The 12,982-nt window shown below is 38.7% G+C and overlaps 1 protein-coding gene across 2 annotated transcripts in view; it reads left to right on the top strand.

Annotated features, from left to right (window-relative positions):
* CSMD1 (CUB and Sushi multiple domains 1) overlaps positions 1-12,982 on the top strand; it is a 2,045,798-nt gene that overhangs the window by 1,501,613 nt on the left and 531,203 nt on the right. For both annotated transcript variants that reach the window (XM_005562521.5, XM_065518732.2), the window contains exon 11: positions 12,752-12,855. In XM_005562521.5, coding sequence (XP_005562578.3) covers positions 12,752-12,855 — 104 coding nt within the window. The remainder of the gene's footprint in view (positions 1-12,751; positions 12,856-12,982) is intronic.

Raw genomic sequence — 12,982 nt, 5'->3', positions numbered from 1 at the left:
TGTGAGACCACATCTCAGCCTCAGGGCTCATCTCCAGGAAAAACTCGGTTGCCTTTTCTTCATTTGTTTAATTAGATTGTTTAATATGTAAGAATCAATACACGTATGTGTATTTTTACCCACTCAACCCTCTTCCTTTCTGTATTACATAACTTTTTTGAGATCATTCTTTTTCGTATATTTGTAAAGAACCTCCTTAAGTAGCTGTTTTTAAAATTAATCTTATTATTGGGAGTTCACCTTTCAGCCAAGTTGGTGATAAGGAGTGTGTTGATACAATACCTGAGACATTTAAAAATCTGTAAATATTTTCTCTTCCTTCTCACATAAAATAGCCTCTTTGCTGAATAAACATACTAAGCAGAACATCCTTTTCCCTTCTGTCAAGGGCTAATAGTGCTGTTGGTCCATGCTACCACAAAAGGGTTTTGTCATGCTACCAAAAAAGACAAAACTAACTTTGATTTGTATTTCCTCAAACATAATCCGCTTGTTCTTCTGGGTTTGTGTACAGAATTCTTCTGGTGTTGTTAGTGTTAATTCTGTGAGGTGACGTGTTCCTATTATTCTCATACAGCTTTATTTCATTTACAGGGGCCATAATGAAGCACTTTTAACTTCATTCTCAGACGCTTTAATCAGTCATAAAAGTGTATCTTCCATTATTTTTCTAATTATTGATTCTGCGCCCATAATTATTTCTCAACAAACTTCAATATCTTTTGCTTTCATCTAGAGAATCTATAATTTTCTCTCATCATCTTTTCATCTTTTGTTCCTTCAAAGTTTCAGCACAGTCATTCCACACATCTTTGGTTGATTGATGTAAATGTTAATTCTGTATTTTATCACATCTAATGATGTTCTGGTTTATTCTGTATCAGTTATTGTACTGAGACTTTTAAATTCCCAGTCTCTCATTTTTTAATACTCACTCTACCCTCTTTCATACATCTGAGAGCAGATGTCAATAATTTACTGAGATCTGCTTGTGATGCTTGGGTTGCTTTATTTCAGGGGTAATAGAAATTCTCCTGAAATTCTCACTAGCTTATTCTCCCATTTTATGCACGAAAAAAAAATTTTTTTTGACTGTTTCTCCATCACTGTTTTGTTTGCTTACTTTCCTGGTGCACTGGTTAATCTCTGTTGTTCTGCTGTAAGTATTTTATATCTCTGCCAACTTCACTGGCATTTTGACGGGTTTTGCTTCAGAAATTTTCCTTGCCACATTTGTCACTATCGTTTTCACATGACTCCCAGCTTGCTACTCACCTGGAATTTAATGAATATCACCTTACTCCTCAAGCATCCACAATTTCTTCGTCTAAGTATTTAGTCAAAACCACACTTCTTAAGAGGAGCAAAATACTACTACTGCAATAGGGAAGGAAGTGTGCAGGTGATAAAATGTGTCGGGAATTCAAAAGATAAGAGGTCACTTTAGATAAAATTGGAGTTAGAAATTGCAGAGTCAGACGGAAGATGGATGAGTTTTTCCTGGTTGTAAAGGCTCGTGAGATTTGCAATAACAGAATACTTCAAATGGTGGCAGAATGTGGCTGGGTCTGGCGGGCATGACAAGGCTTTTATGAAGGGTCACCACGAGGACAATAATGAACACAACTGCCATTGATCAAGTGTCTGCTGGATGCTGACAAGAAGTACACACCTTGCCTGCACGGCATTGTTTAATCCTAGAAACCTCATGGGGAAATCAGTATCATTCTCATTTACGGATAAGACAGAGGTTAAACAATTCTTTCAAGACTCTCACTGAGTAAGCAGCAAAGCCCAGACTCCCTCTTTCATCAGTGTGATTGTACTCGTTCATTTAAAAAATGATTTAAAAAATGTTTAATATATAATAATGGTACCTATTTATGAGGTACATGTTTCAATACTGGTATACAATGTGTCATTGATCAAATCATGGTAATCAACATATTCATCACTTCAAATATTTATCATTTATCTGTGTTGGAGACATTTAAGTTCCTGTTTTCTTGCTCTTTTGAAATACACAGCAAATTGTTGTTGACGATAGTCACCCTGCAGTGCTGTCGAACGCTGGAACTGATTCCACTTATGTGACTGGACTTTCGTACCCCAAACCAACCTCTTCTTGTCCACCCCAACCCCGCCTCCATGTTGTCACTTACATGTGGAAACTTAAAAAGTTGATCTCATCCAAGTAGAGTTGAACAGTGGCTACCAGGGGCTAGGAGGAGTGTGTCGAGGAGGGGAGGAGGGGGTGGGGGCTAGGAGGAGTGTGTTTTGGGTGGTGGGGGGAGATGGAGAGCAAGGAAAGAGGGGGGTTGCTTTTTATACCATTTCCAAACCACAGGTGGGCTGAGACAGAGAAAACTAAGCCAGGTCTTCTCGGGAATCCTTTCCAGTGGATGGGGCACATCTAGCTTCTTTGGCTATCTTGAGCTGAGACTAATTCTCTCTGTAGCAGGGCAGCACAAAGAGAATTATGGGAATTTATGTACCATTTAAAGCTGACAGAAGGGAGTTGGCAGGGCCCTGAGGATGGGGATGTCAGTAATACTTAAACTTCCAGAGAACCATCTGGGAGATTTTAGCATGAAACACCAAGTTTCTTGACTTCCTGCCATCTGATGCCATCTCAAGACTGCTGTGTTTTAGAGGAATTGTGCATTTCACTGCCTGGGCAAACTGTGTTTTCCTACTCTGAATCACTAGCAGCTTTGACTTTGTGTAGCACAGGCTGGTAGTCATAGAGTTACATGTGGAATAATGTATGAATCCTCTTCTTAATAGCAATGCATTGAATTTTATGAGAGACTCCTAGTGTTTATATGTGGGGCTAAACATCTCAAATAAAGCAAGGATAACCCAGAATTAATGATATCTATTTCTAACTCCCTTTCTTTTTTTTTTTTTTTTTGAGTGTTCAAAGTGTGAACTTTCTTTTTTTTCGGTTGGAATCAAATCTTTGTAATTTCATACTGGATATTGTGGCCTATTGGTATGTGTTGCATACAGATATAAAGGCTTCTATGTGTATTTTTGGTTAATTTATTAGATTTTATTTTTAGAGCAGTTTGTACAGGAAAATTAATCAGAAGACATAGTTTCCCTATACCTGCTGCCCCCACACATGCACAGCCTCCTGGCTGTGAACATCCCAACCAGAGCGGTGCATTTGTTACAATGGATGAACATGCATTCATGCCGAATTACCAAAGTCCATAGTGCACGTTAGGGCTCACTCCTGCTGCTATTTACTCTATGGATTTGAGCAACTGTATGAAGTCAGTGTCCGCCATTGTAACATCACACAGAGAGTTTCACTGTCCTAAAAATCCTCTGTGCTCCTGCTCTCCATCCCTTCCTCCTCTAACCCCTAACAATCACTAATCTTTTTACTGTCTCCATAGTTCAGCCTTCTCCAAAATGTCATGCAGTTGAAATCTTACGACACGTCGCCTTCTAAAATTGGCTTGTTTCACTTGGTAAAATACATTCAGTTTTCCCCATGTCTTCTCATGGCTTGACAGCTCATTTCCTTTCGGCCCTGAATAATATTCCATTGTCTGAATGTACCACAGTTTATCCATTCACCTGCTGAGTGACATCTTGGTTGCTTCCTAATTTTGGCGATTATAAATAAAGTTGCTATAAACACACACGTGCAGGTGTTTGTGTGGACGTGAACATACCTTTTTTTTTTTTTTGAGATGGAATCTCGCTCTGTCTCCCAGGCTGGAGTGCAGTGGTGCGATCCTGGCTCACTGCAAGCTCCACTTCCTGGGTTCCCGCCATTCTCCTGCCTCAGCCTCCCGAGTAGCTGGGAATACAGGTGCCTGCCACCACGCCTGGCTAATTTTTCTGTATTTTTGGTAAAGACAGGGTTTCACTGTGTTAGCCAGGATGGTCTCGATTTCCTGACCTCGTGATCTGCCAGCCTCAGCCTTCCAAATTGCTGGGATTTGTGTGGACATACGTTTTCAGCTGTTGGTGGTAAATTCCAAGATATGTGATTATTTCATTATTTGATAATATATTTAGTTTTGTGAGAAGCTTCCAAAGTATCTTCCAAAGTGACTGTACCATTCTGTATTCCCATCAGCAATGACTGTCGTATGTGTTTTTCTGTAGGAAATTTACATGTATATTTATCCAGTCTCTATGGTAGATATATTTGGGCAGGTTGTCGTCTAATCATTAATTATATTTTTAGTTGTTTTATGATTGGCCCTTACAACCTCAGGTGAAAACAACTAAAATCATTTGATAATTTTTATATTCTAAGAAAGTGTGAACTTTCTTTTAAAATGTGTAATCGTTCTTCTTGCAACAGTGTTAATAGTTTCCAGACATAAACTTGTTATCATGTTTTTTACAAGGAAATTCACAGTTTGAAAGGCCTTTCTTTTGATACATAATTTGAAATGGAATGAATCAGATACATTATAGCCTCAGATTTCCAGTGTTCCTTCCTGTGTGTTCTAAGTTGTCATTGCTAACCCATTAATTTCAAACCTACAGTTATTAATTAAAGCATTTGTAAAATATCTTATTCCAAGACGTAGGGCCTTTGTACTGATTTATATTGTGCTGTCCGTTCTAAATCTTGGAAAATTATAAAATCTTTCTCCTATTCATTTTCCTGCCATCACAGTTTCTGACACAAACATGTTATTCAGAAAAACAAATGTCATTTACTGAAGGACATCAAAAGGAAAAATTTAAAAAAATATTGCTATCAAGGAAGAAACCCAATGATGAATACATTTTTCTGGGGGTGTGTGCATATGTGTGTGTGCATGGGTGTGTGTGTGTGTGAGAGAGAAGGTGTGTGTGTGTGAGCGTGTGTGTGTGCGTGTGTGTGTGAGCGTGTGTGTGTGTGTGCATGTGTGTGTGAGCATGTGCGTGAGCGTGTGTGTGTGTGAGCGTGTGTGTGTGAGCGTGTGTGTGAGCGTGTGTGTGTGTGTGAGTTGTGTGTGAGCGTGTGTGTGTGCATGTGTGTGTGTGTGAGCGTGCGTGTGTGTGTGCACATGCACAGAGGGAAAGATCATAGCGATCAATTGATATATTTGGATTATTTTGGTTTAATTGAATCAGGAGAAGTGGTCTCTTTATTTGGATGGACCCATATCGAATAAATTTTTTTTCAGTAAATTGAAATTATATAGTATATTTTATTTTTGATTTTTGGGAAATGTTTTCATTTTGTTTATAAATTAATATTTTATCAAGGAAAAGATATATTATTTGAATCAAAGTAACAACAGTATTTCTTTCCTGAAAAATCATTTATATACTTATTGAGTCATTCTTATCATCTTGCAATATTCTCCATTAAAAGAAAAAAATCCTGACACATTCTTACTTCATTCATGTTAGTTAAGATATCTCAGAGATCTCCAGAACAACTTATTCCACTTCCTCACATCCCCTTCTGCCAATCCAGTTTAGCGCTTCTTCCATCCCTACAACTCTGCTGTTCTTCCTAGCCATGGTTATCCACGTCCTCCATCCAGTCAAGTCCACACGTCTCATCTTAGAGCTCATCTAACTCACATTCTTAGTGGCATTCCACACATTTGATCACTCTCTCCTTCTTAAGATCTTTAGTTTTATGGATTTTTCACAAAACACCATATTCTTGGTGTCCTCCCTATCATAGATTCTTCTTTGTCATTTCTTCCTCAATTCCTTGGCCTCTAGATATGAAAGAGACTGCAGCTCATCCTCATTCCTCTTCCTTTCATGTGCCTTCCTTGGATACTCTGACAGAGTGTTAGTATTTTAGGTGGCATCTATGGTTAGGGACCCCCATTTATGTGTATCGAGTCCTGAATCTTTCCCAAGCTCCACACTGTTTTTTCTAAATGCTCACTGGACACCTTGGCTTAACGTACCATCTAGAAATGTCTAAAAGTCATGCAAAGCTTAGCAGACGTCAATATGGCTAGCACGAGTGCCAAGCACTTACCTCCTTCATAAAGAAGAACCGAAATGACAAGTAGATAAGTACAGTGTCTAGGGGAGAACACTGTAGTGAAGCAACAGAGAAAAGAAGACCCTCTGAGGCATGGAAACTCAAGACGGCAGCATGAAGATGAATGTGAAGTGCCAGGATAGGATCTGTTCAGTGCCAAGAATGGGCTCCTCATTGGAGGGAGAAGGTAAGTGGGAGATCCCCAGCAGGCCACTTTCCCAGCCCAGATGCCTGCATTCAGAGCTTCAGAAAAGCCTCACAGTCCTCACAGCCCTGAGCCAAGGGTAAGGAGCTGCCTGGAGTCCACATGGCTGTATTGCTCCAAGGAGAGGATTCACGCCAGGTTCCTCTCTCATTCCCTGGGCCTCAGGCTGCTGCAGCATGGTGCCATTTTCAGGACAGAACAAATATCAGAGTACATCCTGCCCATGGGGTCAGTAGCCCCCGCATCTGCACATCTTGAGAACCCAGCCATCATCCCACCACAGGCAAGCAGAAGGATGCAGGGCCATGACCCCAGCTGGACTCAGTGGTACGAACATGAACCCAGCACTCAAGTGCATGAAGTAACCTACACCACAGGTGGTCTAGCAGCGTCGGGAGGCCACTCTCAAGACAGAGGGAGCCAAAGTGCATGCTCCCCAGGGCCTGAGAGTTGAATTCCTGAGGCCCATCACCAACAACCACCCTGGCTGTATGCCTCTTGCAGGAGACCAAGGACTGGCCTTTTGGGTACTGCTGCCACCAGTGAACACTCCCCACCCCCCAAGCAGTGGACTTGCTGAATGCCCACACATGCTTCGCAGGGACCCAAGGACCAGCCCACTTGAGGCCAACCACTGCCACAAACCTTGTTCCTCTGAGAAGCAGAGATACCACATGTGACCTTCTGTATCCCCCAAACAAGCCCACCCGGAAGTCTCCGTCTGCAGTAGAGTTGAACCAACGCTTCCAGAAACACCTGCAGCCAAGGCTACTCAGGCAGCCACAAAAACTGCAGACATTGATTACAACCAAATAAATAACATGAAGACTACACCACTGTACTCATGCAGGATACAAACCAAGGCGCCCTACCCAACTGACACTACAAGACACATCTACAGGAAAAAGTTTTTCACTACTAAAACTACCCTCTAAAATTAGGAGCAATTGTGTTTTGTCAGATGTATAGATATCAACGTAGGAATACAAGAAATGTCTAAAAAGCAAAAATCATGACACCCGCAAAGGAACAAAATCATTTTCTAATACCAAATCCCAAAGAAAAGGACAGCTACAAAATGCCTACACGTTTTTAAAAATAATGATCTTAAAGATATGCCATGAAAATCAATAGAATAAAAACAGACAATTCAAAAAAATTAGGAAAACAATTCATGACCTGAATGAGAAATTCAACAAAGAGATATTACACAAAAAGAACTAAGCAGAAATCTTGAAACTGAAGAATAAAATGAATAACATTTAAAAAATAAAATCAAGAGCTTCAACAACAGACTAGATTAAGATGAAAAAAGAATTTCTAAACTTGGTGACAGGATTTTTGGAATAAACCAATCAGACAAAAATGAAAGAATAAATAAGAATAAAGAATGCCTACAAAATGTGTGGAACAAAATGTAGTGGACAAATATTCCCATTATGGGAATTCTAGAAGGAGAAGACATCAGAAAAGGTGTAGGATATCTGTATAATAAAATAATAGCTGAAAACTTCTCAAATTTTTAGAGAAATATGTACATTCAGATCCAGGAAGCTCAAAGATCACCAAACAGATCCAATGCCAAAGATGTTCTCCAAAGAGCATTATAATCAAACTGTCAAAGTCAAAGACAATTCTTCTATTCTAGTGATTTTGTAATTTTCTCAAGAAAAAGAAAAATAAATATTTGAGGTTATGGATATCGCAGTTATCCTGATTGATCATTAGACTTTGTATAAATGTATCAAAGTACCACATATACCCCCAAAATATCCACAACCTGATGTAGCAATAAAATATACATATTTAAATACTTCAAAGACAAAAAGAAGTCTAAAAACAGCAAGAGAAAACAGTCAAGTCAAATATAAGCAAAAAGCCCCCAGACTAACATTAGATTTCTCAGCAGAACCCTTACAGGCTAGGGGAGAACAGAGTGATATAATGAAAATGCGGAAAGAAAAAAGAAAAAACAAAAAGTCAGCCAAGAATACTATACCCAGCAAAGCTATACATTAGAGATGAAGCAGAAATAAAATTATTCCCGGATGAGGAAAAGCTAATAAAAATTTATCACTACTGGAATGGTCCTACAAGAAATGCTCATGAGGGCCCGTCATCTGAAAGTGAAAGGATGATAACCACCATCGTGAAGACACACAGTATAGTCATATTCACTGGTAGAGCAGACAAATAAATGAGAAAGAAATAAAACCATATCACTACGGAAAACCACCAAACCACAAAGATAACCAAGAAGAGCATGAGAATGGAACAAAGGATGTGCAAAACAACCAGAACAGAATTAACCAAGTGACAATATAATTTAAAAAGCTATACCCAACTATATACTGCCTTTCAGAAACTTGCTGCACCTGTAAAGACACACGTAGACTAAAACTGAAGACATGACAAGAGATTGTCCATGTAAAAGGAAACCAAAAACTAGCCGGAAGAGCTCTATATTTATCAAATCACATGGACTTTAAGTGAAAAAATGTGAAATAGCTGGGTATGTTGTCCCTGTAATCCCAGATACCTAGAAGGGTGAGACATGAGAAAGCTTAAACCCAGGAGACAGAGGTTGCAGTGAGCTGAGATTGCATCACTGCACTCCAGCCTGGGTGACAGAGCAAGACTGTGTCTAAATAAATAAATAAATGGAAAGGAAGATGGAAAAAAATGTAAAATGAGACAAAGACAAAAATAATGTATAATAATTATAAACATATATGCACCCAACACCAGAGATCCCAGATATATAAAGCAAACATTATTGAAAGGAGAGATAGACCCCAATATAATAATAGGTGTGGACTTTAACATCCTACTACTCTCAGCATGGAACAGATTATCTAGACAGAAAATTAATAAAGAAGTATTGTAAATGGACTATATTGTAAATGGACCTAACAAACATTTATATAGCATTTCATCCAACAGCTGCAGAACACACATTTTTCTCATCAGCACATGAGCATTCTTCAGGACTGATCATATGTTATCCCACAAAACAAGAGTCAATAAATTTTTTAAAAGTCAAAATTACATCAAGTATCTTTTTTTGATCACAACAGATAAAATTAGAAATAAATAACAAGAGAAACTTTGGAAATTGTGCAAATACATAGAAATTAAACATGTTCCTGAGTGTCCAATGGGCCTGTGAAGAAATAGATCAATGGATCTGTAAAGAAATTAAGAAGAAAATTTAAAAATAATTCTTTTTTTTTTTTTTTTTTTTTTTTTTTTTTTTTTTGAGTCAGAGTCTCACTCTGTTGCCCAGGCTGGAGTGCAGTGGTGCGATCTCGGCTCACTGCAACCTCCACCTCCCAGGTTCAAGCGATTCTCCTGCCTCAGCCTCCCGAGTAGCTGGGGCTATAGGCATATGCCACCATGCCCAGCTAATTTTTGCATTTTTAGTAGAGACGGGGTTTCACTCTGTTTACCAGGCTGGTCTCGAACTCCTGACCTCGTGGCCCACCCACCTTGGCCTCCCAAAGTGCTGGGAAATAAAAATAGAAATACAACATACCAAAACCTATGAGATACAGTAAAAGCAGTGCTAAGAGGGTATTTTATAGCATTAAACACCTATATCAAAACAGTAGAAAGATTTCAAATAAACACTCCTAGCTCTGCGGCCTGGAGGAGTTGATGTTCCACGAGTTCTTGTAGGGTGAGGCCAGTGCTTCCCTCCACGGACAAGTCATGTGGTGTCTGCCCTCAATGCTTACAAGGAGCTCTGCAGGGCAGGCAGAACAGCAAACCAACCGAAAGCGTCAACCCAGGGAATACTATGAAGGGGATAGGCAGGATTTTGGCAAAGCAACTGGCTTTCTCGGACAGAGTGGGCTGTGGAACCATGGCTGAGGGAGGGACATTAAGCAGGGACTTAAGAAAAATGGCAGGAATAGAAATCCAAACATGCATGTTCTCACTTACAAGTGAGAGCCGAACAATGAGAACACATGGACACAAGGAGGGGAACAACCCACACTGGGGCCTGTTAGGAGAGCTTTAGGAAAAAGAGCTAATGTATGCTGGGCTTAATACCTAGGTGATGGGTTGACAGGTGCAGCAAACCACCATAGCATGTGTTTACCTATGTCCCAAACCTGCACATCCTGCACATGTGCCCTGGAACTTAAAAATAAATAATAAAATAATTATATGTATATATGTGTGTGTTTGTGTATATATGTGTGTGTGTATATATATGTGTATATATGTGTGTGTATATATGTATATATGTGTATATATGTGTGTATATATGTGTGTATTTATATGTGTATATGTGTGTATACATATGTGTATATGTGTGTGTGTGTGTGTGTGTGTATATATATATATAGAGAGAGAGAGAGAGAGAGAAATATGGAGCATCCAGTTCCAGGGACAGCTGAGGGAGTCCATGCAAGACATAAGGAGGGTGCATATGTTGGAGGAACTAAAACCATTTTGGCTCAATGTCATTGAAGTTGCTGACAACTTGAAACGTATTATCCTTTTGTCTTCACTTTTCATTGGCATCTCTGGCTCTCTTTTACTATGAAAGAATTGCATATTTGGTTAAAAATATATGTATGTCTATTTTACAGCTGCATATATGCATAAAATGCCATGTCCTCTGACAAACTAAAAGCTGTCTATGCAAGACCAAGGCTGCATTTTCTGTTTTTACTGAGCATCAACAGCATGGAGTAAAGATGTGTATTTGACAACAGGACCTGCTGATTGTTGAGATGAAATACTGACAAGGACTTTCTCTGTCTACCTTTGCCTTGGCTTGAAAGAATTACAGAATGGCCCTTTTTCCACCCCTAATGAGAGCCCATTCATACAGTGTGAATCTATCTGTACTCATTACAAATCGGCCAAACATGACACCCAAACCTTAATGAATTATCATCGCTTCCCACCAGAATTTTAAACAAGTCAGCACTGGGTTCACATGTCAGAAAGAAAACTACCAGGTCTCAATGATGATTTTTCAGTTTTAAAATTATCTAATTATCAGATGATGGTCACTTACAAACTGATTCATGAGAAACAAAAACAATAGAAATAAAAATATCAGGTGCTATGTTTCACATGCAGTATTTACACTGGTTTGCAACAGCTGTCAACCTCGACACCTGTGTCAAATCGGATTGCTGAAATAATGTATTCATACAAACACTGCAATTTGAAATAGGTTTTTAAAAATAAATCATAATGACTGTATTACTAATTTTAGTAAGAATTTCAAGTAGCAAATTTAATGTATTCCTTATTGGCATTGCTTGGAAAAGCACCTGTTTAGAGCCTATTGGAACTGTGGACATAGACTTGGGTATTAGTGGGAAATCTGTTTTCCCTATGCTACCACTTACCCTTTTCTTTCAAGGTTAACAAATGGGCATTTGGTACTTTTCTACGCTGTTTCAGAATTTCTGTTTTATTCTAAAATAGAGCTTATTAAAATGTACTTCCAATATTATGGTTTCTGTTCCTCCTGTCCCATCCTTCTTCCTCCTTCCTTTCTCACACCCTCTGCGTCTTTCTCATTACATTTCTCTCTCTCACACTTATATATCCATCTATCTGTGTATCATCTGTCATTTTTCCATCCACCCATCCATCCATCCAGTCTATCATCTATTTACTATCTGTTATCTATCTATCTATCTATCTATCTATCTATCTATCTATCTATCTATCTATCTGTCTGTCTGTCTGTCTGTCTATCTACCTATCTATCTATCTATCATCTAATCTGTCTATATCTTCTAATCTTCTACCATCCATCGAATCTATCATGTATCTATCATTCCTCTAATTATCATCATGTATTTATCTTCTTTAATTTTTTCTCCGTACTACCCAGGGTTCTAACCTAACTTTTCCTTCCTCATAGTATTGGCCACCAAAGGAAGCATTTCTTCTTTCAGGAGAAAAAGATCTTGTGCTCTACAGAAAGAAGTTAATAGATTATAATATACTGGCACATCAAACATAAACCAGTGTTGTACAGATGTCTCGGTGCTGGTCATCATGACAAAGTATTCTTTGTAAAAAACAAACAAAAAACTTACAGACTTTGCAAGACTTTGTATCCTCATAAAGTCTTTTGGGGTGTTAATATGGATAATTACATGAAATATGCATATAGAAATTTATATTTATTGCAGGGCATTCTGCGTCTGGTCAAAATATGTGTCATTAACTATAACCAACATTTCTTTTGCTTATATTGATTTAGTTAGTGGTTAATCCAAACACTCAAACACTGAAAATGTTAAACATTTAGTAGATATTTGACTTAAAGTGGTGTAGAGGTTAAATTTCATTTTTAGAGGTGAAAATACTTAAGTTGGGGGTACTAGCAATTCTGAATTTCATAAAATTCTATAATGCCAGGCTATCAAATGTATGGAATTATCCATGTAACTACTTAAAGCAGCTCTGGGATCATTTGATATTGGTATTAAGGAGCAAAATTTAACACTATAACTAGATATTACAATATTTATTAAAAGTCATGGGAAGTACCTACTGTTCTAAGTCACTGTTTTGTACCTTGTATTTAGGTCATCAAGCTTGCCTTTGAAGAGTTTGAGCTGGAGCGAGGCTATGACACCCTGACGGTCGGTGATGCTGGGAAGGTGGGAGACACCAGATCGGTCTTGTACGTGTGAGTATGTTCTTGAGCTTCTTCTCTTCTTTTGCATGCAGTGCGGGGCATGGTGGATGGAGATGAGATTCTGCTACTGGCTTGCAACTTGGCCTCAGGTGTTTGGTTAGTGCCATTTATGGCTAAT

Source organism: Macaca fascicularis, chromosome 8 (assembly GCF_037993035.2).
Source record: "Macaca fascicularis isolate 582-1 chromosome 8, T2T-MFA8v1.1".
In the NCBI taxonomy this organism is placed as follows: Eukaryota; Metazoa; Chordata; class Mammalia; order Primates; family Cercopithecidae; genus Macaca; species Macaca fascicularis.
The sequence above is the reverse complement of the archived record's forward strand: the minus strand, read 5'-3'. Positions and strand labels throughout refer to the sequence as shown.